Source organism: Crinia signifera, chromosome 4 (assembly GCF_055691185.1).
Source record: "Crinia signifera chromosome 4, ASM5569118v1, whole genome shotgun sequence".
Lineage (NCBI taxonomy): Eukaryota > Metazoa > Chordata > Amphibia > Anura > Myobatrachidae > Crinia > Crinia signifera.
In genome coordinates, this window is record NC_139220.1 from 197,251,236 (window position 1) to 197,278,455 (window position 27,220).

The 27,220-nt window shown below is 44.7% G+C and overlaps 1 protein-coding gene across 5 annotated transcripts in view; it reads right to left on the reverse strand.

Moving 5' to 3' along the window:
* LOC146072500 (uncharacterized) overlaps nucleotides 1-27,220 on the reverse strand; it is a 44,317-nt gene that overhangs the window by 8,623 nt on the left and 8,474 nt on the right. For 2 of the 5 annotated variants that reach the window (XM_083179726.1, XM_083179725.1), the window contains exons 2-6: nucleotides 11,233-11,427; nucleotides 9,961-10,047; nucleotides 7,640-7,834; nucleotides 5,366-5,407; nucleotides 4,686-4,727 (exon numbers count right to left, since the gene is read on the reverse strand). In XM_083179726.1, the coding sequence (XP_083035852.1) occupies nucleotides 4,686-4,727; nucleotides 5,366-5,407; nucleotides 7,640-7,834; nucleotides 9,961-10,047; nucleotides 11,233-11,427 (561 nt within the window). The remainder of the gene's footprint in view (nucleotides 1-4,685; nucleotides 4,728-5,365; nucleotides 5,408-7,639; nucleotides 7,835-9,960; nucleotides 10,048-11,232; nucleotides 11,428-27,220) is intronic. The other 3 variants (XM_083179729.1, XM_083179728.1, XM_083179727.1) reach the window with 2 other exon arrangements.

Below are 27,220 nucleotides of genomic sequence, written 5' to 3' on the forward strand. Positions count from 1 at the left end.
TTACTGTATGTCTGTTCGTCGTTGAGTAGTCTGTGTGCTTCTGTGAGATAGTCCTCCTTGTTCAGAACAACAATACCTCCGCCCTTATCAGCAGGTTTGATTATGATGGAATGTAAGTCTTGTAGATCTTTCAGGGCGGAGTATTCCTTATTGGTTAGGTTGTTCCTGGTATTGTGGAGGTGTAATTGTTCTAGGTCTTTTTCGACCATTTTTGTGAATGCATTGATTTGTGGACCGTTCATGTGACTAGGGTAGAAGGTGGATGGTGGTTTTAAGCTAGTGTGTTTGTATGTGTCTGTTTCGTTTCTTACTTGTGTTGGTATTGTTGAGGAAAAGTATTTTTTAAGGGCTAATTTGCGGGTGAAGTTGTGTAGGTCTAGGTAGGTTTGGAATTTGTCTAGTTTGTTCGTGGGTGCGAATTTTAAACCTTTGTCTAGTAAACGTAAATGGTCAGGTGTCAGTGTATGGTTACTGAGGTTGAAAATTCCTTTCCCTAGTTGTGTCTCTGTGTCCTGACTCTGTTTCTTTTTGTTTTTTTCTCCTCCCCTACACCCCCTCCTTGTTTTTTTGAGCTGTAGTGCGTTTGCCGGTCTTCCTTTGTGTTTGTGTTGTCCTGGGTGGCGGGTTCCCTAAAAAAACTGGGTGGTATTTTGCACATGTTTGTGGTGTAGTTTCTGTCCTGGGTGTGGTCACTGCGGTGGTTCCAGCTGGATGATCAGTAGGTGTAGGTATAGCGATGTCAGTGTTTTCGGTCTCTAGACTATGATGTATTGAGAAGCTTGTCAGTGAGTCTTGTTCTTTATTTACGTCGGAGTCCCGTGTATTTGTCCTGTCAGGTGAATGTGTTTGTGTAGGTATTTGTCTGGACGGGCTGGTGGGGTACTGTGTTTCTACTATGTGGGTTGAGATGTTTGAGATGTCACTGGTGTTCCACCCCAGGCCTAGGGATAGTCTTGCTAGTCTGGGGTAGTTGGGAATTTCTTCTGTCTCGTGGACGGAGAATGAGGTGTCCGAGTCTGTAGTGGTGTTTTCGTCGTTAATTTCTGAGTTTTCGGTTGGTTTAGGTAGGTCTTGGCTTGTTTCTATGTGCTTGTGAATCTTGGACATATATTGTTGGTAGGTCAAAGTCTTCCTATTGGTGAATTTTTGGGGGTCTGTCTGTACTGGCAGAGGCAGTAGATGTTTATGTTTCAAGGTGGTGTGTGGTCTTTTCTTGTTTCTATCAATTGGTTTTTTGATATTAAACTTATCCCTGAGTATTTTGTTTCTCTTGTTCTCTATAATTGTGGTTTCTGTCTTTCTTAATTTTGAACTAGTGAGCTCTGCTAGATTTATAAAGTGTTCCTCTTTTTTGTAGGGATCTAAAGTCTTGTCTAGAGTTTTTATTTCTCTGTCGAGTGTCTCTAGCTTGATGTTGTTGTCTTCTATGAGTAACTGCATCAGTTTAAATGAGCAGTCTTTGAGAATCTCCCCCCATTTGTTCATAAATGTAAGGTCTTCCTGGTTATGAGTGGGTGCTTTGATAATGGTGAGTCCTTTAGGTATTAAATTGTTTTGTATGTACCAGTTAAGTGTGTGTGTATCCCACCATAACTTGGTTTCCTTGTTTATTAATTTTTCTAGATTTAAGAATGTATCACAAAAGGTGGTTGCTTCTGTGTTGGGGTTTTGTTCTGTTAGGGAGGAGAAGAATGTTTCTGCTCTCCCTTCCCTATTGAGTCTAATGTCAGTGAGGCCCATGTGTAGACTTATGCTGCAGTACACTTGATCGTTACACAGGTCAAGATAAAAAGGATTTGTGAAACTGCGCACTAAGTGCGAATGTGCGGGGTTAGCTGCTGTAAATATGCAGGTGATCAGCCTGCAAAGGTTAAGAATAAATACAGAAATTTCGGCGCTCTACCCCTAAATGAAAAATGAAGCGAGATCTGGGTTTAATCTCAAAAGTGATTTTTATTGTGCAAAAACACAGGTATAGTGGCGAAAAAAGTGGGTGCTTGGCAGTAAGTGCCAATATGGTGTATCACTTGAGTTTTGATTCTTTACTGTCAGGGTTGAACTGTCCCGGTCTCCTGCTGAGAAAAGACCCCCAAGGTTCTCCAGCTATGTCGCTAATGGTGTTATGCTGGTGGGGATAGTAGCTGGTCTACCTAATGGGGGTTAGGTCAGTAGGTCAGGGCGGTCAAAGCGTTCTGGACAGTGGGGTGGGGGGAGGGGGTTGGGGGAAATGAAAAACCAATACCGTTCCTGGAGAAGGCGGCTGAGATTGGTGACAGTTCACCAGAGTCAAGTGTCACGGGAGAAAACTGCAGTACGTTGGTGGGTGGTGAGCGTCTGTGCAGGTGGCACCGGAGGACGGCGTCCCTTACCTCGGGTGGTGCACCCGCACTGCCTGCGTCTCGATCCTCATTGGCGGCTTGCTTCTGCTGGTGGGCGCTGTTGGTGCCGGGCTGCTCCTGCAGCTCCGGTTCCACGGTGCTTCAACGCCGGCTGGTATGACTTCCGGGTCGGGCGATCTCGCGAGATCTCGTCCGCCGGGAGCGTACCTAGCCAGACGGAGCTCCGTGTGCTCTACTTCGGAAAGTGAAGGAGACTTAGATGTGAGAGAGTGTCAGAATGGTCAGAAATGTGCTGTGCCTCCAACGCGTTTCGGCCCGGGGGCCTTCTTCTAGGGAGTTAATGCATGTAGTTGATTGCTTGCAGTAGTTAAGGAGGGAGGGTGGGACAAGGCCTGGTATGGGTCCTCCTGATTGGTTGATTTCTGGCACGCTGATTGGGTCAGGTGTCAGTTGATTTCTGGCACGTTGATTGGGTCAGGTGTCAGTCAGTCTCTGTCATGCAGTCTGACGGTGGAATTTGTTAAATGACATGCTGGGAGTGAAAAGGTAGAGCTTGTGGTTCTGATAAATATTGAGGCATTAAAGTGGTCCCTTTATGTACAAGGGTGCTGGGTTTAGGATAATGTAAATGATTATTGGATTGCGTGGTAGAGTAGGAGTGCTAAAGTGAAGGGAAAGCACTTTAGTAAAAAATAGAGGGAAAAATAGTGGGGGATATCTATTTTTTACCCACTATGGATTTGATCTCGTTGTCTATATTGAGGCCCCGAGGGGAAAAAGTTTTCATAGTATAAATCCATCTTAGTTCTATTTGGATTTACGCAGGCAGTGCGGGTGCACCACCCGAGGTAAGGGACGCCGTCCTCCGGTGCCACCTGCACAGACGCTCACCACCCACCAACGTACTGCAGTTTTCTCCCGTGACACTTGACTCTGGTGAACTGTCACCAATCTCAGCCGCCTTCTCCAGGAACGGTATTGGTTTTTCATTTCCCCCAACCCCCTCCCCCCACCCCACTGTCCAGAACGCTTTGACCGCCCTGACCTACTGACCTAACCCCCATTAGGTAGACCAGCTACTATCCCCACCAGCATAACACCATTAGCGACATAGCTGGAGAACCTTGGGGGTCTTTTCTCAGCAGGAGACCGGGACAGTTCAACCCTGACAGTAAAGAATCAAAACTCAATTGATACACCATATTGGCACTTACTGCCAAGCACCCACTTTTTTCGCCACTATACCTGTGTTTTTGCACAATAAAAATCACTTTTGAGATTAAACCCAGATCTCGCTTCATTTTTCATTTAGGGGTAGAGCGCCGAAATTTCTGTATTTAAGATTATCATATGTGTTCAGGCTCTCCAATTTATTATTTTTCATTATTTATTTTTATTTTTTTATTTAGTAGTATAAGCCTATTACTAATTTTTTTGGTGTGTTTATATGCTTTTTAATGCATGCATGCATTTATTAACTATGATGCTGTTTTTAATACATTTCTATAAATATTTATCAAATTGGTTTCTTTGTGTAGAGCCTTACAGTATTATTCCTGTTACCATCAATGGCTGGTTACATTACCGCCAAAAATGGCAACCATCGATGATGGCAAAAGACCAGAATGTGAAATTTGCATGAAGTGTTAGCAAACATGTTGCCCCTTTCCAAAGTCAGCATCCAGAGACAGAGAGAACCAAAAAATTACCTACATGCCTGAGCCGAAAGGCTTGAGTGAGAGCGACTATAGAACACTCGCTGAAAGTGCACTGACTATGGAAAGTGATGTGCATCTGGATTAGAGACTTATGGAAAGCAGTCCTAACTGCATTGTACTTCAAAAATCGACCACCTACAGTGGCAAAGACAGAACACCATTTAAACTGTGGTCCATTCAATAACCAAGTGTCAAACATGTCTATGTCTTTGGACGCCAATTCAATCACAAGTTTATGTCCTGCATTATGCTATATTTTCTACAAAAACAAAGGCTATAGATACTGTAGCCGAGCATCAAAACCAAGCCAAAATACATGAAAACAACTTCAATTAAAAGCAAGCTTTGTGCTACACCATAAAAACTTGTGATGCTATATATGCAAACAGCTGGAGCATGCTAGACATTTAAATCACAGTTACAATTGATCAATCGCAGAACAGGAGTTCTATGAGCAGCAACAAAGTATAACCGCCTAGAAGACACCAAGAAATAACTTTGGGCCTGATTCAGGTTGGCTCTGCGCCACATGATACCTTGGTTTTACTGTACCTGATGTAGTGAAAGTGAAAACTACTATTCTACAGATCTTAGCATACTGTAGATGCCGGAACCCTTCTTACATTACCTGTCCAGATTATTGTCGTTGTTACAGATGATTCATGATTGTCTATGGAACAAGGAAAAGAAACTCATCAAGAAGAACCATACTAACCATTTAATTTATAGATAACCGTAACATTTTCATCTACTTTTGAAAAAATCTAGGGGGGGGGGGGGGGGGGGGGGTATTTATCAAAGCATGGAGAGGGACATAAAATTGTGAGAGATAAAGGGGCAAATATGCTAACATGTCGGGATATGGCCAATACCTGGTACAAATGTATATGACCGGCATCAGCATCGGCCATATTTCAATGAAAATCCGAATCATGAAAAGGGCAAATTTACTAATCTGCCGTATTCACCCAATTCACATTTTCCAAAGTCATAGCCGTTCACATACATTCATATTCATATCAATTTGTATACGTATTTGGTGGCCGTATTTACAGCCGCCAAAAACGTATAAAGTGGCATCATCGCACGGATCAGTCAGTCAAATAAAATGGATGACCATCAATAGGTAAAACCATCGATGGTCATCCATCACATAGGCCCCGATTCTAGTTGTCTCGCCCCCCTCCCCCCCCGCATGGAGGACTGATGTTGAAGCCCTGCACGTGTACATATTCGCTGTAGGGTTTCTGTGTTGGAGCCTTCGCACGCCTGTCAGGTAGCGTTACAAGGCTCGCTAAGCAGCAGTACCTGTCCAGATTATTGTCGTTGTTACAGATGATCCATGATTGTCTATGGAACAAGGAAAAGAAACTCATCAAGAAGAAGAACCATACTAACCATTTAATTTATAGATAACCGTAACATTTTCATCAGCTTTTGAAAAAATCTTGGGGGGTGGGGGTATTTATCAAAGCATGGAGAGGGCCATAAAATTGTGAGAGATAAAGGGGGAAACACACTTACATACCAGGATATGGCCGATGAATGGATATGACCGGCATCTGCCATATTTCGGTTAAATTCAAAATCATGAATAGGGTAAATTTAATAATCTGCCGTATTCACCCGATTCGTATTTTCCGAAGTCATAGCTGTTCGTATCCATGCATACTCATATCCATTTGGATACGTATGTGGTGGCCGTATTTACAGCCGCCAAATATGTATGAAGAGGAAGCATCGCACGGATTAGTTAGATCCTTGCAATGCTGCCCTGTGTAAAAAAAAAATACAAAAATAATAAATTCTACTGGAGAAGAGTATGGGTCTACATTGGAACCTATAGGTAAGTATGTATGAGTGATTGTAGAATGAATTAAAGTTTTATTTTGTAATGTGTCTGTGTGTTATTTCACTATTGGTTAAGCTGCATGCAGGGAAAGCTTAACCCAATAGTTTATCAATCTATTTTTACACCAGAATATCGGTCCAGTGTTGGTTGTCAAAATACGGGGGGACCCCTATTCATTTTGTCCCCCATATTTTGGGAACCAGAACCAGCACATAAGCCTGGTGCTGGTTATAGAAATACTAGTGGACCCCAACTTGGTTTCCTCCTGTATTCTACAACCAGGATTCTACAACTATGTATTCTACAACTGTATTCTACAACTATGAGCCGGGGCTGGTTATAGCTATGCGCGGGGGCCCATCCAACGGTTTTTACAATTATTTATTTCTTTATTATTATTTTTTTACACAGAGAAGGCTTCAGCCAAATACATTTGGAAAAAGAGGAGTATATTACAGGTGTATTTTAGGATCAAATACTGGCCGTATTTTACATATGGCCTGGTAGTAAATTTGGAATCGCCATTCAAATGAATGGTGAATTCCATACGTATTCTTTCGATGGCTTATGCATTCATATTTCCAAATACACATAGAAAAAGAATCCAAATAGCCATATACTGGCATTTGTAAATGTGAAAATACGAATTTACATATACGGTTACGAATAGCTATGAATACGGGCATTTGTAGCCAGTTGTAGTTTAGTAAATAAGTAGATAAGGAAAACTAAGCCCATCAAGCCATGTACATGCATTCACTAGTATTCATTTTTTTTGGGATCCAATTAACCTACCAGTATATTTGGATTGTGGGAGGAAACTGGAGCACCTGGAGGAAACCCATGCAAGTATGGGGTGAATATATCAACTCTACTCAGTTAGGTCTGTGGTGGGAATTGAACCCATGACCTCAGTGCTGTGAGGCAGTAATGACTCACAGGACTGAGGCTGTGTTTCAAAAATGACAGTTGATAAGCTGGTATCTTATGTTACACCATTTCATCTCTCTCCACGCTTTGATAAATACTCCCTAGTCACGGGCTCATTCATCATTCAATTCTCCACTGATATTTTTCACTGTCCCCATAGTGGAAATTATTTAGTTTGCCAATAAAGTAAATAAAAAAAACAAAAAAACATTTCTTTGAAGCTAGGTAGCGTTACTCAAAGCCATCCTGATATGGCATACAAAGCCTAAAAGTGTTATACAGCAGCTTGTGCAGGAGGAGGATCAATTCAGATCATTCTCTGCTGTGCACCCACTGGATTTATGTCATATTCGCAAAGGGGGACTTAATGACCTCACCCTCAGCTACACAATGCTGAAATTACCAGCATTGTAAAGCAATGTGCTGGACCAAAATGACTTAAATCAGTGTGAATCACATCATCAATCCGCCCAGTTTTATAAGAGAGTAGAGAGCAGATGTTGAAGCCAAAGACCACTAGTTAGAAAGTGGAATTGAAATCAGCAATTACCAGAGGTGCAGCGCCCACTGACCAAGTGCAATAGTTAGAAAGGCTACAAGGTTATGGCAGAAAACAAAATAAAATTATTTTAACAAATGCAGAATAAGATGATAGAGAAACAGACAGTTTTAAAATAATAATAATAATAAAAATAAAATTTTTCCGCAACCATGTATCTGAAAAATAATGTTGTTTTGTAATACCGCAACTTGCAATGTGCAGACTGCAGAATAACAGATCACACATGTTTCATACTCACTTTGGATACATCCATTAGTTACGTTAACCCAATTAGCACTTCCCTTACAATCCATACATTTCAGAGCTCCTAGGGATCCGGACTGGACATGGCCATTGCCATGGAAACTGTAATAAAATTCTTGTCCCAATACATATCTTGATTCAAACCAATCTAGTTTTGCATTTGGCACAGTTGGCGTAGGACCGCAATGATCTGGAAACGGAAAGAAGATTCGAAAATCTCGGCTATTCTCCCATAACTGTAGTTAAGTGTCTATGCGGACTGAGGTATTCAGATAAGTAGGTTCAGTCTGAATTGCAAAAGGGACTGAAACCTGGTTTACCTGAAGGTGCGTACCCACAGGCAAAAAGTCGCTGGCAATAGGGTCGCTGAGCGTTTCCAGGGAGGGTATGAGACATTAGCTCTGGCCTCGATCAGCCTGTTTCTATCACACTGGCCGAGTAGGTCCTGGGTTACGCACAAACACAAAAATCATTGCTTCATGAGTTGAGAATGGATTTGCAGCTAGCCGATGATCTGCGATATTTTGCCAGACATTCGCCGCCTTGCACATGGTGGGATTTGACTAGAGTGTGGCAGGGGCTATCTGATCGCAGGGTTCTGCCAATTGGCAGAGAAGCGATCAGGTCTGTATAACTCCCAGTGTGAGATCTGCACATGTACAGATTTTACTCTGCAAAAGTGCCCTTGACACCACAACCTAATTGCCAGAGGCAGGTGGTGTCTGCCCTATTTTCTTGGCCTCTGCTACATGATTATACCAGAAATCCTGTGTAACCTGAGGGTAGTACATTAGAACGATTTGGAATCTTTAACATTTCAGACACAATTTCCCTTGAACTACCCGGCAGCTTTCCAGACACACTGTGGGCAATATTCAATGCGGCCGGTCGTTTGACCCCGAAGCCGGCCGCTCATCCTATTCTACATTCCGGGGGAATCCTCGGTGTCAGAGGACAGCGTGGATTCCCCCAAACAGTGAGGCTCATGGCTAATGCAGGGAGCCTGCTGTATTTAGCCGCGAGCCTCTCTGTTTAACGGCCGCACATGCCGTTTCACAGTCTCTGCAAAAATCTAGCAACGTGGGAACGTGTGTGCAAGAAGTCAGTTGAATACTAACCGTGCGAGCTGTGAGAGTGAGCAGTCAGCACTGCTTGCTGTCACAGCTCGCAAAAAAACATTGAATATACCCCTATAGATCTTATGTGTGTAATTTCACATAAGATCTATCGATAGATCTGCAACTCCCAGCATACTGGTCGTTAGCAGCATCTTCAGATCATGTGTGTAGCACATAAGGGGGGTTATTCTGGTTGATTCCCAAGGCTGCGAATTCTGTCTGCCCACCCGCGACCATCGAAAGTTGTGGAAGGTACACGCATATAAAAGTGACGTTCAAGTCACTTCCATATACGCGCATGCTGGGACGGATATGGACGGGCAGCTGACATCCGGTGCCGCAATGGGGCAGCACGGCGCCCCCCCGCCCTTCTCCTCCTCCTGCATGCCCTACATCAGCACCACTGGCGTAACTATAGCACCGCAGCCCCCGCCACCGCGGGGGGGGCGCTGTGCATATGGGGGCGCCGGGGGCTGCGGTGCTATAGTTGCACCTCCCCCCAATCCCCCGCAGGCTTACCTATTTCGCTGGTCCCGGCGGCTCCGTTCTTCTGCTGAGGACCACCACAAAATGGCCGCCCCATATAGCACACAGTTCTCTGTCTGCTGTATGGGGGCGGCCATTTTGTGGTGGTCCTCAGCAGAAGAACGGAGCCGCCGGGACCAGCACGAAAGATAAGGCTGCGGGGGATTGGGGGGGTTTGAATGGGCGGCGGGGGGCGCCCCCCCCTAACGGCAGGGGGGCGCCCAAAACGTAGCTACACCGCTGATCAGCACATGTGCAGAAACGCGCCTGCGCAGACACGCAACATCGGACCGGACAAACTAGAATAACCCCCAAGATCACAGGATCCTCTTCACGACCCGCGGCCGCACGCATCAGATTGTAAACTTACTAAGACACCTCACGATGTGCACAAAAACCATACACGAGCTGTCAAAATCGTGCATTTGGCCCTGACATCATTCTAATATACAGTATGGACAGCATAAGATGTTCAATGTTCTCGCAGATGATCTTGTGCTGCATATTCGGATGGAGTAGCAAAAGTGGGGAGCCGACAGGAGTTGTCTATTTGCACAAGACCTCTCCTTGTATCCGTGCATACTATCGCACAGACACTGTGTGCAAAGATGCAGCAACTGTGTGATGCGCATCCATCTCTGAATTACGCCCTATATTGCTTGTGTGCTCTCACCTGTTTGTATTGTTCCGTTTCCATTGCGTGAAAGATCACGGCTATTTAATTTTCCGAGGTCATTATTTGTCATTATGGTATCAGTCTCTGCAAAATTAAAATATTTTCAGCACTGCTGTCAATTTAACTTAGTGTGCCTTAACAGACTCATATATTTTATAAGAACTCATATACTTTACACATGTATTGCTACACACAGCAAAAGCATACTTTCCAAGTTTCTGTGTCTCCTGTTCGGGAGAAGCCCAGAGAGGTGACTTTCAGCATGTTTCTGGGGGTGGGTTCAGAGCCTGATGTCATCAAGCTCCACCCCCAATCAATAGAACAGTCGCAATTTGCTGGTGTAGTTTGAGGAGGATTTGCATATTCTAGCCCCGCCCCTGCGCGAATGGCAAGCATGGAGCAAAGTCAACTAACATAAATATAGTCTTGGGCTTCAGGCCTGGCCATTGAGTGCCCTGGATGGGGTGGGGGGTGCCTTTATTGAGCCAAGATTAAAGATTCTGTACACCTTTGTGTTTATTCTAGAAGTATAGATTAATGGCTTTGGTTATTGCTTATCAATAAGACTAAATTATCTAATTTGTGCTCACAAACTAGTTACTCCTTAACACTATAATACAGTACTTCTACTTTACATGAATATTTAATGTTGTACAAAAGTACACCTACTGGGCCTAATTCAGATACGGTTGTTCTTGTGATTGGTGTTGCTATCTTTTGCCATTGGCAATTGCGATTATATGCTAATATGGGCAGAATCAGCATAGGGGTGCCCACTGCTAGTGCATCGTTTGCTGATTTATTGGTACCATTGTCACAAATTGGGTCATGTCACAGATTATAAGTGCCTCTGTAGACATGCATGGTGGCTGCTCTCCTCCCCAAAGGTAACAAGGAGGGGTCGGTTAAATGTCTTCCTGTCACTCACTTTGTAACTAATCCCTCATTACAAGCGCAGTCACAATTCACTTGCTGTGTGCATGCACTGTGGCTCATACACATGCGCAGTAAGAAAGCATTCACCAATATGCAAACAATAGCCATTTTGCAGCTGTATCTGAATTAGACCCAGTGTACTTTCTGAATTCCGACCACAAGCACTTTTGCTGCTGCCTATTGTCTCTGTAGTATTTGCCATTGTCTCCCACTATTCCTCCTTATTTTTTAATTAGACCATTTATGAACACCAATAGACACACTGATATACTATATACTCTATGGCTTGCCACAGGCATGGCAAATGACCTGCAGGTTGTGTTACTAACTTACTTAAACATTGATCATCGTCCATTTCACTCGCCTGCCATTTAATAATTCCTGAAGAATTGACACACTCAAAAGTGATGGTGTCTGCAAACAAAGCGAAGTAGCCTTCATCACATTCATATGTCAATAAAGTGCTAACCATAAACTTTTTAGCAATGAGATCTCCGGTGCTATATTCCTGGGGATAGTCACATGTTCCTGTAGAAAAATAAAGACAATAATAATTTATTAGTTCTGCGCTGCATTTTATTTATTGGCTGTAGGTTTGTATGTATGTGTGTATACTGTATATATACAGTATATATACAATTGTATCTCTCCCTCTTAGGATAAATAAAGCAAAACGGCACTCACCGGACTTTTGTAATAAACATGTATTGAAAAAGTTTTACAATGGATCAATAGCCATCAGGTCGACATTTAAAGGCTGATAGAGCATTATTATCAGGACGGAATACAGTGCATTAGGTGCTTGGTGCAAGTGACAAACAGAACATCCCCGTTCAAATCCACTATTTTCCCCGTTGGGAATTGCGGCGAGAGATTTGGGGGCAGATTTATTAAGCTTGGAGAAGAGATAAACTGGAGATAAAGGGGAGAAAAGGTAGAAGGAGATAAAGCACAGCCAATCAGCTGTGTTTGAAAAAGACAGTTGGGAGTTGATTGGCTGGTGCTTTATCTCATTTTACCTTTTCTCCGCTTTATCTCCAGTTTATCTCTTCTCCAAGCTTAATAAATCTGCCCCTGAATATCTTGTTAGGGGGTGGCCAAAGTCCCTAAAGTATTTTGCCATGGGTTGTTCTATATCTTACCCTTCTATAAAGGCTTTAATGGCTGAGTGGTGCAAGGCCATGCGTTCACTGAAGGTCATAATGGTTTGACCCACGTAGCACTTTCCGTATGGACAATCAAATAGATAATAAATTGGCTTTTACAGCCTAATACGTGTTTAATCTTCCTTTTTTTTGCCTGTTTCGGATGTTTAAATTTATTAACTGGCTCCATGAAGCTGCAGGTATTACAAGATGGACACCTGTAGCATCCAGGTTTTTTGGATTGTACATTAAAGCTAGATGGCTGAGTTTTCAAATTGATGTTAGTTTTTACTACATAATGAAAACAAGGTAAATCCTTGTCACTAGATACGATTGGCCAAAGAGCGTTTAAAGCTTGTGGCAAAACCATACTAGTGGGAGTAAACGTAGTTACGAAAGGAATTTGTTGTTTGTTGAATTGGGAACTTGGTTTCAAGAGCTGCTCTCTAGGAATTTGTAATACTTCTTGTTTTTGCGCATTCAATAAATTAAGGTTATAGCCTCTTTTGGCTAAATCAATGAGGATAAAATAAAATGTTCAACAGTTAAATAAAAATAATAATAAAACATGGCCATTCTATCAAAATTATATTTTTAAGATGGTAATAAGCTTGTTAGAAAAAAATTGTACCTTTCAGTGTATCTCCTCTGTGTCTATATGGTATATATTTATTTATTTATTTACAGTTTCTTATATAGCGCAGCAGATTCCGTTGCGCTTTACAATAGTAGACAGTGATAAGACAAACTGGGTAACAACAGACAGACTTGGAGGTAGGACAGCCCTGCTGCAAGCTTACAATCTATAGGGATATAGGGGGGAAACATAAGGACAGGCACCAGTAATAGCATAGCAGTTACAAGTCCAGAAGTGAAGCTATATAATACATAAGTGCCTCGGAGGGTTATGCATGTAGAACTTAAATATGATAGGCTTGCCTGAAGAGGTGAGTTTTCAGGGAACGCTTGAAAGTTTGGAGACTGGTGGAGAGTCTTAATGTGCGTGGAAGGGCATTCCATAGGATGGGAGCAGCCCGATAAAAGTCCTGTAATAATGAATGGGAGCTAGTGATCCGTGCAGAAGAGAGACGCAGATCTTGTGTAGAGCGTAGTGGTCGAGATGGGAGATATTTTGTGATAAGTGCAGAGATATATGCTGGTGCAGTATGGTGAATAGCTTTATAAGCAAGTAGAAGTGTTTTATATTGAATACGGTAATATACAGGCAACCAATGGAGGGACTGGCAGAGCGGATCAGCAGACGATGAGCGTCTTGCAAGGAAGATCAGCCTAGCAGCAGCATTTAAAATTGATTGCAGTGGTGTGAGTCTGTTCTTGGGAAGACCAATTAGGAGACTATTGCAATAATCAATGCGGGATATAATGAGTGCATGGATAAGAGATTTGGTAGTGTCTTGTGTGAGATAGGGTTGTATTTTGGATATGTTTTTTAGATGCATGTAACATGATTTGGAGACAGATTGAATGTGGGGAAGAAAGGACAGTTCAGAGTCAAGGATGACCCCTAAGCAACGAGCTTGTGGGGTAGGGTAGATTATCGAGTTGTCAACAGCGATGGAGATGTCAGGATGGTAACTGTTCTTAGTTGGCGGGAATATAAGTAATTCCGTTTTGGAAATATTGAGTTTGAGTTGGCGACAAGACATCCAAGATGAGATGGCAGAGAGACAATCAGAAACTCGACCCAAAACCACTGGTGACAACTCTGGGGTTGATAGATAGATTTGAGTATCATCAGCATACAAGTGATACTGAAATCCGAAAGAGCTGATTAGTTTGCCAAGAGAGGAGGTATAGATTGAGAAGAGCAGAGGACCTAAGACTGAACCTTGCGGAACTCCGACTGACAGAGGTAATGAAGAGGAAGTAGAGTTAGAGAAGCGAACACTGAAAGAGCGATCAGATAGGTAAGATGTGAACCAGGAAAGGGTTGTATCATTAAGACCTAGGGAGTGTAGTGTTTGTAAGAGAAGAGAGTGATCGACGGTGTTAAATGCAGCAGAAAGATCAAGAAGAATAAGTAATGAGTAATGGCCTTTAGACTTAGCCGTTACCAGATCATTCACCACTTTAGTCAGTGCTGTCTCAGTGGAGTGTTGAGAGCGAAAACCTGACTGAAGTGGGTCTAATAGAGTGTTAGAGTTAAGAAAGTTTGTGAGGCGAGAGTAGACAAGTCTCTCCAGTAGCTTGGAGAGGCATGGGAGCTGAGATATAGGACGATAGTTAGAGAGAGAGTTAGGGTCAGAATTCTGTTTTTTTAGAATAGGAGTTATCACTGCATGTTTGAGCAGAGAAGGAAAAGTACCAGTAGTAAGAGAGAGATTGCAGATTTTAGTTAAGGTTGGAATAATCACAGGAGATAGATTTTTAATGACTTGCGCAGGTATAGGATCGAGAGGAGAGGTAGTAGAGTAAGAGGATAAGAAGAGTGCGGATACTTCCTTTTCATTTGTGGGCTCAAATGAAGAGAAAGTGCCAGAGGGTTCAGGTGGGAAAGAAAGAGGGTTAGAGGTTGTGGAAGAGCATACCATTTCATCTCGGATGTTATCAATCTTGTCCTTAAAGTAGGAGGCAAGTTCTTGTGCACTGATGGTAGCCGGTGGGGGAGGAGGGGGAGGGTACAGAAGAGACTTAAAGGTGTTAAAAAGTCGCTTAGGGTTGGTGGCATGAGAAGAGATGAGAGATTGGTAGTATGTTTGTTTGGTAGTGTCCAAAGCATTGCTGTAGGAGTAGTAGCTAGTTTTATATGCGAGGAAATCAGTCATACTACGAGATTTGCGCCATTGGCGTTCTACTTTACGTGACTGATTTCGTAGTTGTCTTGTTGTTTTGGTGTGCCACGGTTGGCATCTAAGCCTACGTGGGGTGTAATGGGTAGCTGGAGCCACGTCATCAAGGGCTGTTTCAAGAGTCTGGTAGAGGTGGGAAACAGCAGAGTCAGGAGAGGTAAATGTAGAAATTAGTGAGAGCTGTTGTTGCAGGGAGGTGGTAAGTTGTGGAAAATTAATTGCATTAGTATTTCTGCGTATTTCTGTAGGCTTGCATGATTTCAGTGTCAGTGAGCTTGGGGTAATGGAAGAGAGTGAGAGGGTAATGAGATTGTGATCAGAGAGAGGGAAGGGAGTGTTAGTAAAATCAGAGACTGAGCACAGCCTGGTGAAAACAAGGTCAAGGCAGTGGCCTTCCTCATGAGTAGAGGAGTCAGACCACTGGAAGAGGCCGAGAGAGGAGGTTAGAGAGAGGAGTTTGGAAGCATGCAAAGATGGTGGACTGTCAATAGCAATATTGAAGTCACCCAGGATGACAGTGGAGATGTCAGAGGATAAGAAATGGGGGAGCCAGGCAGAGAAATCTTCTAGAAATTGAGTTTTGGGAAGCCCAGGTGGGCGATAGATAGCAGCAACACGCAGAGAGAAAGGGGAAAAAACCCTAATAGAGTGAACTTCAAATGATGTAAATGTGAGTGAAGGAGCAGATGGTAGAACTGAGTATGTGAAGTCTTGTGACAGTAATATACCAACCCCACCTCCTTTACAGTTACCAGGCCTGGGGGTGTGAGTGAAGTGGAAACCACCATGTGACAGTGAGGCCGTGTCTGATTGTGTGAGCCAGGTTTCTGTAACTGCCAGCAGGTTGAATTTGTGAGAGATAAAGAGGTCATGGATGGATGTTAATTTATTGCAAACAGAGCGTGCATTCAATAGGGCACATTTAAGTTGTTTGGAGTGTGGTGGGAGGCATGTGATATTTATGAGGTTAGCCGAATTTCTAGGCATACAACCAGTAAACTCTGAGTGGGACAGGTGGTTTGGGCCTGGGTTTGGTGATATGTCACCAGCTAATAAGATTAGAAAGGAGAGATAGATAAAGGTGGATGTTTGTGTTTTTTTGTATTGGTGGTGGGATGTGGATGTGAAAGTACAAGTAGAGAAGTAAGTAAAGAGCTCATGAGTGTTTAGAAGAGGGGAGTGAATAATAGAAGAGGCAATGTGCACAGAGTGGTGAGTGTCAGGGAGATTATAGGATGAGTGAAGTTTGGTGAAAATTCCATGTAATGAAATGAGAAGTAGCAGTTTGGTGAGCATGATGTAATAATGTATATTGTTTTTACATACCTCCCAACTTCCGTCCGGAGGAAATAGGGACACTAGCCGCGCGAGCGCCCGAAAAGGGGGCGGGGCGTATGCAAATGAGGGTGCGGCTTATGCTAATTAGCCGCGACCTCATTTTCATACGAGAATAGACGCTGTGCGCATGCGCACAGCGTCTATTCTACTAGATTGGGGGGTCTCCCAACTGCCACCCCCCGCAGCGGGACAATGCCTGCCGCGGGTGGGACGTCGGGACAGGACCCGAAAATCGGGACTGTCCCGACGGAATCGGGACAGTTGGGAGGTATGTTTTTACCTTGCTTGATGTTGTTCAATGTTTTTCAACTGTTTTTTTAACTGTTCTTTAAAAGTAATATCACTTTGTAATTTCTCACTTAGTAGATTTCTAACTTAGAGGACTGCCTTATAAGTGAAGATATATACCAAGTCTGATTAGAAGAGGCTACAGCTGAGGGCACATGACCAGCTAATCAAAGGACATCAATTAGCTTGTTTTAAATAAACACTAGCCAAAAATATATACCCCAATAAATTAGGCCTCACTGACAACAGCTTCAAACAGGTTATGCAAAGGCTAGAAACATCCTTAACAATACAACACTAGTTCTGCAATTGCCATAATTCAGATTAGCAGTTAAAAGTGATTTCAGGAGACAAATGAAAGTCACATACATGGAATAATTACTGCAAGACCTCAATAGGAGTATATGCAGAGCGCTGGTACTTGTAGTGCGGACAAATGAAAGTCACATACATGGAATATAGATATTTCACTTTGTAAATATGTATATGTTTAACCTATATGGTATGTAATAATGATACATGCCTTTGATATCAGAACAGCGGTATTTTTAAATATTTTAACACATTTTGCACATAATATTTTCCAACTATGATATATTGGTCTTAAACACCCTGGTTTTTAATGGACTGAGGCCAAAATGGGCGGATACCCTGCAAGCTCTACCAGAGGCCACACACCATGGGAGGTCGGGCTCTGCTGTGCTCCCGGAAGGGGTATGGGTGAAAACCGGACCAGGACAAAACCCCCGGACCACCGGACCAGACATCAAACTCTGCATTTTGGAGCTTGTGGCCTCCGGTCCGGGGGTGTCCTGTCCGGGGAGGCTGCCTGTCACACCTGTCACCAGGGAGAGGAGCAGGGGGAGAATAAAGCCTCCCTGTATGGTCCGGGCATGTAGCTAAAACTGGATGGTGCGGACCACACAGCGAGGCTGTAATCTCCCCTTCCCCATGTCCCTGGTGATAGCTATCACAGGGACCCCCCCGGATAGGACACCCCCCGGACCGGACCCTACAAGCTCCGGACTGCAGATTGTGATGTCCTGTCCAGCGGTCCGGAGTGTAGTCCGGTCCGGTTTTTACATAGTCCCTCCCGGAAGTGCTGCGCACGGACGCCAACATTGGAGAACACACACAGCGGTTTCTAATATAAAAGGTATGTAGGTTGTATGTTCTGTCTGTCACTTGCACCAAGCATCTAATGCACTGTAGGCAGGGCCGGTGCAAGGCACCGGAGCGCCCCAGGCGAGTCGGGGTGGGGGCGCCCCGTTGCCGGGAGTGGGGGGGGGGGGGGGGGGTGGAGCGGTGGTGGTGGGGTACCTGTGTAAAAAACTTGCGGCGCCGGCGTCCCTGAAGTGCTGGAGCGGGCAGGGGTGTCTGTGCCGCGGGGGTACCTGCGGCGCTGTCATTGTGTATAAATCTGGCGGCGGCCGGCGGGGTCCCTGCAGTGAATAGAAAATAACTAGCGCTTCCCGCGCCAACGCGCGCATAGCGCTAGTTATTTTCTATTCACTGCAGGGACCCCGCCGGCCGCCGCCAGCTTTGTACACAATGACAGCGCCGCAGGTACCCCCGCGGCACAGACACCCCTGCCCGCTCCAGCACTGCAGGGACGCCGGTGTCGCATGTTTTTTACACAGTTCGCTAACCCTCCATGCTGGGGGTGAGGGCCGAACTGCCGCCCTCCAGGTGCCGGCGCCCTAGGCAAATGCCTAGGGCTGCCTAGTGGTGGCGCCGGCCCTGACTGTAGTATGTCCTGATGATAAGGCTCTATCAGCCTTGAACGTTGACCTGATGGCTATTGATCTAATGTAAAACTTTTTCGATATATGTTTATATCAAAAGTCCGGTGAGTGCCGCTTGCTTTATTTATCCCAAGAGGGAGAGATCAAATTGGCTATACATTCTATTTGGAAGGCACCACAGCCATTGCCTGTTTATTCGGAGTGCTGAACACACAAGACTTATATACTGTATACAGAGCCAGATTAAGGTCTAAATGGGCCTGGAGCTGAAAATGATCAAGGGCCTATTATGCGCAATAATAGGGGTTGTGGCCAGCACCTAATAATGTGTGGGGGGGGGGGGGTGACCAGTGTTCTGGTTGGGTGGTCTGCTCATGGGTGTGTCTCTATTTGTGTAAATACTTTCAACTAATTATATATGCCTGGAAAAGGCAGGGGCATGGCATAAGAAAAATGCAGGGAGATATATAGGATGCCGATGTCCTAAGATACTTGCGGGGTGAGGCGGCACTCCAGTCATAAAAAAATACGGAAACTTGGTAGACAATATGTCAGCACCTTTTATGTGGTAACCTAAGTTTACCACACCATATACCCCTTATAGAAATCATGTAACACAATAGTAACCCCTTATACTGTACTTGCTTCTTACACATTATGCCACATGGAATGAGACAAAATTCACACCGATTGAGCAAAAATTCACACTATGGCACACAGATTGAGTCAAAATTCACGTTATGCCTCACAGATTAAGGCAAAATTCACATTTTGCCACATGGATTGAACCAAAATACACACTATACCAGGCATGTCCAAACAGTGGCCCTCCAGCTGTTGTGAAACTACACGTCCCAGCATGCCTTGACATAGTTTTAGCATTCCCTAATTGCAAAACTGTGGCAATGCATGATGGGACTTGTAGTTTCACAGCTGGAGGGCCATAGTTTGGACATGCCTGCACTATACCAAACAGATTGAGCAATAATGCACAATATGCTTAATAAATAGGGGCATTGCGCACCAAAGGCGCACATTAAAAATTTACACCATAATGCCCATTACATGTTAAGCCTCACACCATAATCTCCATTACGTATTATGCCAAACCCCATATTGCCTATTAAAAATTATGCTACATAAGTGTTGCTTACCTACATGTTCATTGCCAGGGGTTCCATGTTCATTGCCAGGGGTTCCATGCTCATTGCCAGGGGTTCCATGTCGTTGCCATGTGGGATTACATGCTCATTGCCAAGGGGGAATACATGCTCGCGGTAACTGGGGGACAGTCGCCACCGGGCAGAAATGACAGCCATTAACAGCCGTGCAGAGAGCAGGGGGCTGCCCGGCTGTATTCAGAGCACTGCGTGTCCCGGCTATTTGAAATAATACCCCTTTCATACCAGAAAATGCAGGGAATATGGTCCCAGAATCATGCAGGGACATTCTCGGACTGGCCCCTTTTACACCAGCCTAGTCCCTGCATTTTCTGGTGTGAGGGGGAAAGAAAACCACCCCCACCCCCCTTTAAACAACCAGCTATATCTTCGGAACCAACTGCCCCATTTTACCCGCAATTTCTCTAGAACCAATTAACCCATATGGACCAGTCTGGTATCAGATTGAATGCCCAGCGATTTGGGTTCGAATGAGATCAACCTCGAGTTTCTGTGATGCTGTAGGGGCAACTGGCAGCCGTTGGAACCGGGTGGAGGTCGGAATTAGCGGGTCCCATGTTATCCTATGGGGAAAACGTTCCAGGTTTGCCTGGCGGTATCTCCGGTTCCCGGGGGGCTAGCGACACGGGGCTGGTCTCGTTGGAAAGCCCGGACCCTCAGCTACACAATGGGCCTATTTGGAGAGTGGGCCTGGAGCTATAGCTCCATCAGGCCCATTGTTAATCCGGCTCTGACTGTATATAAGAAATGTGTGACACTGTGTGATTTTCTAAAGATTTAACCTTTTGTATGATGAGTTAAGAAGGGCTTCTTCAAGTTTTCAGTAATCCACTTGTGATGCTTCTTGGCCAAGGTAAGCCTTTTTTATTGCCTTAAGCTGTAAATTTTAAATCCATTACTTGTTCCCTTGAGATGGTACATCGGGTGCTGGAAGAGGGTGGGCAGAGGGTGGCATTATGTAGTGCAAGAAGCGCTAGCGCTAACAGGCGGCGGGGGTCAGTCAGCTGTGGCGGCAGAATTGTTTAAACACTGGGCAGCCCTCTGATTGACTGAGCTATCTCAGCCAATCAGAGGGCTGCCCAGTGTTTTAAACAATTCTGCCGCCACCGCTGACTGACCCCCGCCGCCCGCTAGTGCTACTTCTAGCACTACATAACGCCGCCATCTCCCACGCCGCCAGCGGTCCCTCCGACCCCCTTTCCCCACGCAGATGAAAAAGCGTTCCCTCCACCCCCCACCTGTGGATTGCATTTGAGCATCGCATGTGACCCGACATTCGACCAGCGTGCCCGCGCATTGCGTCGAATGTCCCCTTAAAAATGCATACAATCATTCGATTTATTGGCCAGATGTGGTCGAAATCGAATGATTGCATGCGATATCTCACAAGTGTATGGGCAGCATTACTTGTATACCAATTCAGGTTATTCATTGGCTTTGAAATACTTACATTTTAATACAAATTAAAAATGGAAACTGTATCTGTAAGGGGTGAATTTATGGAGATGGAAATTCTTTTGAAGAGGGGATGTTGCCTATAGCAACCAATCAGATTCTGTTATCTTCTAGAAGGTGCTAAATAAATAAAAAAATACAATCTGATTGGCTGCTATGGGCAACATCCTATCTTCAATAGAACTCTCATCTTTTTAAAATGACCCGTTAGTGAATACTTATTGGCTTTTCTCTCATGTCTTTTGACTGTACTTATAGGTAAATATATGTTAAATTGTGCATTTATATTTCTGCTGAGAAATAGGATGTCATCTATGTTATGTTTGTCTACTCCCAGATGGATGTTAATGGCGGTTTCCATTTAGACACAAAAACGGACCTAAGGGTCATTCCATATTAGTTCCATATTAGTTCAACCAGGCATGACCCCCGCATACTATCATGTCCCTTTTCTGTTTAAATTGAACCTTAAAGTATAATTTATAACATACTTGCCTACCCTCCTGGAATGGCCAGGAGGCTCCCAAAATAAGCTCCCTCCTGCATTGCCTCTGGAACCCAGCGTTCCCCAGGCATCCTCCTACCCTGCTGGTGAAATCCCACGCCTTGCAAGTCTATATGGAGGGGATGGGGTTAAAATGACACAAATTGTGACATTTTAGCCCTGCCCCCTCCATGTATATTTCTATATACAGGTACAGATTTCTTATTACACATAGGGGGGTATTCAATTAGCTGAGATAACCCCTTTTTGGGTGAAAGGAATGCAATTTTACAGTGAATCATGAAAACCCCTTTTCAATTGGCTGCAATAATTTATTGGAAATCATTTTACAGTGAATTTCACTTAAACTAATCAGAGCAAGTGCAAAGTTGGTGAAAATCACAATTTGAAGGTAAAATGGAAAAAACAATTGGGAACTGCGCTTTATGAGGATTGATTAATTATATCACACAGCATGGTAGTAAAAATGAAATCATGCATTTATTAATAATTACACAATAAAAACATTTTCATAATACTTTCAAAAGGTTAATGCTGGGTATAAAAATTACTCTATAGAAGATACTTATCACGGACCCATACCAATAGAGGATTTCGTATCAGAAACTTTTTTATAATCTTTTTTATCATGTTTTTGTGATTGGACGTATTACACTATATATACTTTATGCTGCTGTTTATCTATATGTATGAAAAATGACAGTATTAGGAAAGGATAGATTTGTTCCCTACCCACATCAGTCTATCATCCACGTATGTATTTTTCATATTATTTATAATAATATCTAGCGCAACATTGGTGACCTCATCGCTTTTTATATTACATCTCATGTGTCACAAAATGCAGGTTGTCAGTGCTCCTCAGCTGCACATTACGTTACCTGTGGTGCAGACCATCATCTGCTGCCCCGTCTGGAGTCCCGTTGTTGCCTCTGCGGCATTCGGTCCCAGCTGCCTCACATCCTGATGCGCATCTCTGCGAGCGCACCATGCCGGCCTTGGCACCATTCTCCTCCATGGGCATCGCCATGACACTTCCTGGTCATCTGTCACTGCAAGACCCAGTCAGGACCGACTTCCCTGCAGGGGAAGGCCTCAGCCAGTCAGCTCAGAGCAAAAGGTATAAAGCCCAGCTCTGGGAACCTTTAGCTGTCAGTGTTTTGTTGTCTATCAGCCTGTAGTGAGCTCCTGCTTAATACCCCTTTCAGACAGAAAAAAAGACCCGGGAATTTCCCTGGTCCAGGAGGGTAGACCCAGGTTTTTTTTTCTGTCTGAAAGGGTCAACCCGGGTCTAAAATACCAGGGTTTCAACCCTGGAATTTACCAGGGTTATTCCCGGGTCTCAATTCCAAAAACCCGGGTCGCCAGCTGTCTGAAAGGGTGCGACCCAGGTTTTTGGGATTATTACACATTGGGGGTTATTCTAGTCCATTCTTTCTGACAAAATCCTTCTAAGATGGACAAAACCATGTGCACTGCGGGTGGGGCAGATGTAACTTGTGCAGAGAGAATTAGATTTGGGTGGGGTTTTTCTTCAAAGTGAGATCTATATTGAAGTGTAAAATCATGCAGTCAGTATTTTCCCTGCACAGAAACAAAATAACTCACCCAAATCTAATTCTCTCTGCACATGTTACATCTGCCCCCCTGCAGTGCACATGGTTTTGTCAATCTAAGAAGGATTTTGTCAGAAAGAATGAACTAGAATAAACCCCATTGTTAGGCACTGATTGGCTCTCCTGGTGGGGTGCTGGCTGATTGGTTGTGAGGATGGGCCTCTCTGATTGGCTGGGAGGGTATGGCACTGGGGCTGGCCTCTGAGGTCATTAGGGAGCTGAAGAAAGGACAGCATGGCCCACTGGACGGAGCAAGAGGTGAGAGCTGCCGTCAGTGAGAGGGGAGGAGGAGATCCGCAAATAGATGGCTGGGACAGTCAAAGATGCCACAGTGTACTCAAACATTGCAAATATACTGACAGCCATGTGATGTAACATGTACCTACCAGTATGTAACAACAATAACATTTATTTACAACATATCCTTGTGTCATGCCTCTGAGGTCATTAGGGAGCTGAAGAAAGGACAGCATGCAATGCAGTGAGCAGTCACCACCCACTTTTCATGACCTCATCTCTGTGTGCCTTTAAAACTGTCCTTTTCTTATGACACACATTATATCGCATGAAAAATCAGGCTTCTGTGTGAAAGGGGTCGACACGGGAAATACCCGGGTTTTTCATGCTGTGTGAAAGGGGGTCAGAGCTTTTAGCTGAGTCTTACCCGGGTTTTTGTATCTGGGAAATACCTGGGTTTTTGGGATTTTTCTGTCTGAAAGGGTTATAACTCAGCTTCCAAGACACAGTGCAATTACCAGCTTCAGCATTCCCTGACCTCCAGGTGTTCGTTAAGGACAGCTTCTGCTATTCTCAAAACTCCTAAAGGTGAGTACACATGTAGCAATATGATCACTGGCAATATATTGCTAGCAATATATTGCTCAGCAATCAAATTGCTCAGTGTCCTGTTTTCATCAGCGACCAGAGATGGTCACTGATGAAAATGTCACACTGCCGGGAGAAGAGGCAGTGGAAGTCGCTGGTCGGAGGAGCATGCTCCTCTGACCAGCGATCATTAGGGGCTGAAAAAGGAAGCGCGCACCCGGCGAATTATTGCCCGTGCACACTCCAATCGCTGGCAATATGGTCACTCAGTGACCATATTGCCAGCGCTTTATGCCTGTGTGTACACAGCTTTAAAGTGCCAGTGCAGTTCCACCTCCAGCTTCACCTGGCTCAGCTATCCAGTTAATCTGCACTGCTGGAATCTCCTGCTTCAAGTCATTCTATCCTGCCCTGCTGGTGCTCCCAGCTTCAAGTAAAGGTCCATACACACTGGACAACTATGCCCAGCGTGTATGGACAGCAATGACAGCGATGAGGACTATCATCGCTGCGGGGAAAGCCGCTCAGTGCATACACACTGAGCGGCTTTCCCCCTGCCCGGTGCCGAAGGAGGGGGGAGGACGGCGTCGCATAGCGGAGCGCTATGCAAAGCCGTCCTGAAAGCCGCTCATCTGCTGAGCTGAAAGCTGCTTAAACCTGCTGTATTGAGTGACTTTCAGCTCAGTGTGTATGGGCCTTAACTCTGCTAGTCTCAGCTCCTTAAAGAGACAGTGCAGTTTCCATCTCCAGCACCACCTGGCTCTCAGGTATCCAGCTAATCTGCCCTGCTGGAAACCTCAGACTCAATCCTGCTTCCTGCAGTGCTGGTACCCCCAGCTTCAAACAATCTTGCTTCCTGCAATGCTGGTGTCCCCAGCTTCAAGCAAGCCTGCCTCCTGTACTGCTGGTGTCCCCAGCCAGGGCTGCCATCAGAAATTGTGGGGCACAGGACTGACATAATAGACAGGGCCCCTTTCCCTTTCTTGAACACCTGTGTCAGCAGCACTGGTCGCCCTATTCAACCTCCACATTGTTTCATGGGAAATGTGAACTTTGTTTATGACTATACTTTGTAAACTTCAGTCCCAGGCCCCCATTCTGTCTGGGCCCGGGGCTGGAGTCCCCACCGATGGCTGTCCTGTCCCCAGCTTTGAGCAATTCTGCATTCTTGTATTGCTGGTGTTCCCAGCTTCAAGCAACTCTACTCCTGTACTGCTGTTGTCCCCAGCTTCAAGCAAGTCTGTATTCCGGTATCGCTGGTGTCCCCAGCTTCGAGCAAGTCTACATTCCTGTGTCACTGGTGTCCCCTGAGCAAGCCTGCTTCCCTGTATCGCTGGTACCCCCCAGCTCTAAAGAACTCTGACTTTATTTAATTCAGCCACTGACTTTATTCATTCAGCCATTGACTCTTATCTGTAACCTCATCTGCATGAATAAATCTTAAGCCCCGTACACACAGGGGAGATATATTGCTCAGCCATATATTGCTGAGCAATATATGGCTGAGCAATATATTGCTCAGTTTCTCCTGTTCATCAGCGACCAGAGATGGTCGCTGATGAAAAAGAAACTGCCGGGTGTTTCTGCGACCAGCGATCACCACAGGGGCAAAAACGGGAGCGCACACCCGGCGATATATCGCCGATGCACACTCCCATTGCCGGCAATATGGTCGCTCAGCAACCATATTTCCCGCGATTTTGCACAAAATCGCCCCCGTGTGTACGCACCTTTATAGAAAACCTGCAATTCTCCGTCCTTGTGCATCCAGCCAACTGGGTATCTGCTCTCGTCCAGATTCACAAACAAGCTCAGCCCTGACATCATGCCTGCTAATACCACATCTGAGGTTCTGCACATCAGAGGGGAGGACCCCAATGGCAACAGCATGCTACTGGATACGTTCACATAACAATATATGCTTCCGTTATGCACTATTTATTTATTTTACTACCAGTTATTTATATAGCACACACATATTCCGCAGCGCTTTATAAAGAATATTTGAACATTAACATCAGTCCCTTCCACGGTAGAACTTACAATCTATATTCCTTACCACATGCACACACAGACATTCTAGGGTTAATTTTTTGTTGGGAGACACTTATCCTACTAGTATATGTTTGGATTGTGGGAGGAAATTGGAGTACATGGAGGAAACCCATGCAAGTACGGGGAGAATATACAAACTCCGCACAGTTAGAGCCATAGTGGGAATCAAACCCATGACCTCAGCGCCATATATCATCTTGTGTGTGTGCGCAACAAAAGTAACTTTACATTAGTCTTCCCATCAGCCATGACCCCTGTCATTGTAGTTTGTACCTGGCTTGTAGTGTAAAAGGATTTACAAGCGACCCAGCTTGTAGATGGAAAATATGGGGTAAATTGTTTGTATATAAAAGATAACCCAATGGCTTTTTATGTATACTGGTTGTTTAACTTTATTACATTTATTAATACATAATGCCTCCTGTTTCTGCAATAAGCAACAGACTCTATAATAAGCACAGTGATACCAATCTGTTTTCTATTTTATTAGTATGCAAAAATAACACACACACATATATATATATATATATATATATACACAGAGACTGGTAAAGAAGGGCACTCAGGGACTGGTACAGCGGGTAAACGTAGGACAAATTTATTGCCTGGAAGTCTACGTTTCGGGGTCTCCCCCGTCGTCAGGACAAAACAATAATGTTGTTTTGTCCTGACGATGGGGGAGACCCCGAAACGTAGACTTCCAGGCAATAAATTTGTCCTACGTTCACCTGCAGTACCAGTCCCTGAGTGCCCTTCTTTACCAGTCTCTGTCTACTAAGGGCTGCGAGGCCCCTTGGGTGGCACCAGGGCAAGCCAGTTCATTTGGACTATACTTAAGACCTGAGTGACGGTCTTACCCTTGAATATATATATATATATATATATATATATATATATATATATATATATTGTGACAAGAACACTGGAATAGTGTTTGAGGGCAGGTATGTTTGGCCCAGGTTCTTGGGGGAGTTTCTCTAAAGCAGAAATGCGGTAAAAACCCCGTTATCTGTATTCTCTGTCCCCCCTCCGCAGTGTCACTGCAAAAGCTGGCGATTCCCTGCAGAAGTCTATGGGCTTCTTACTGCAGCGCTGTGTGAGGGATCCGTCACGGATCCCTCCCAGCATGCCCTGCGGCCGGCGCCGTGCTCTGCACATGCGCAGATTGACTCCCGGGTCACAGATCCGGAAGTCCAGCATCGGCGCCGCATCGCAAGAGCTTTCTAATTCTAATGCGATCATTAAGAATGTGGTGGCCGGCGAAGGGGGGCGATAGAGGGCTGCGGATGTTAGAACATCCCGCCCCTTGTCTTATATGTAACCCTCTCCCTCCCCCCGCCACTCCCTGTCACCTATTG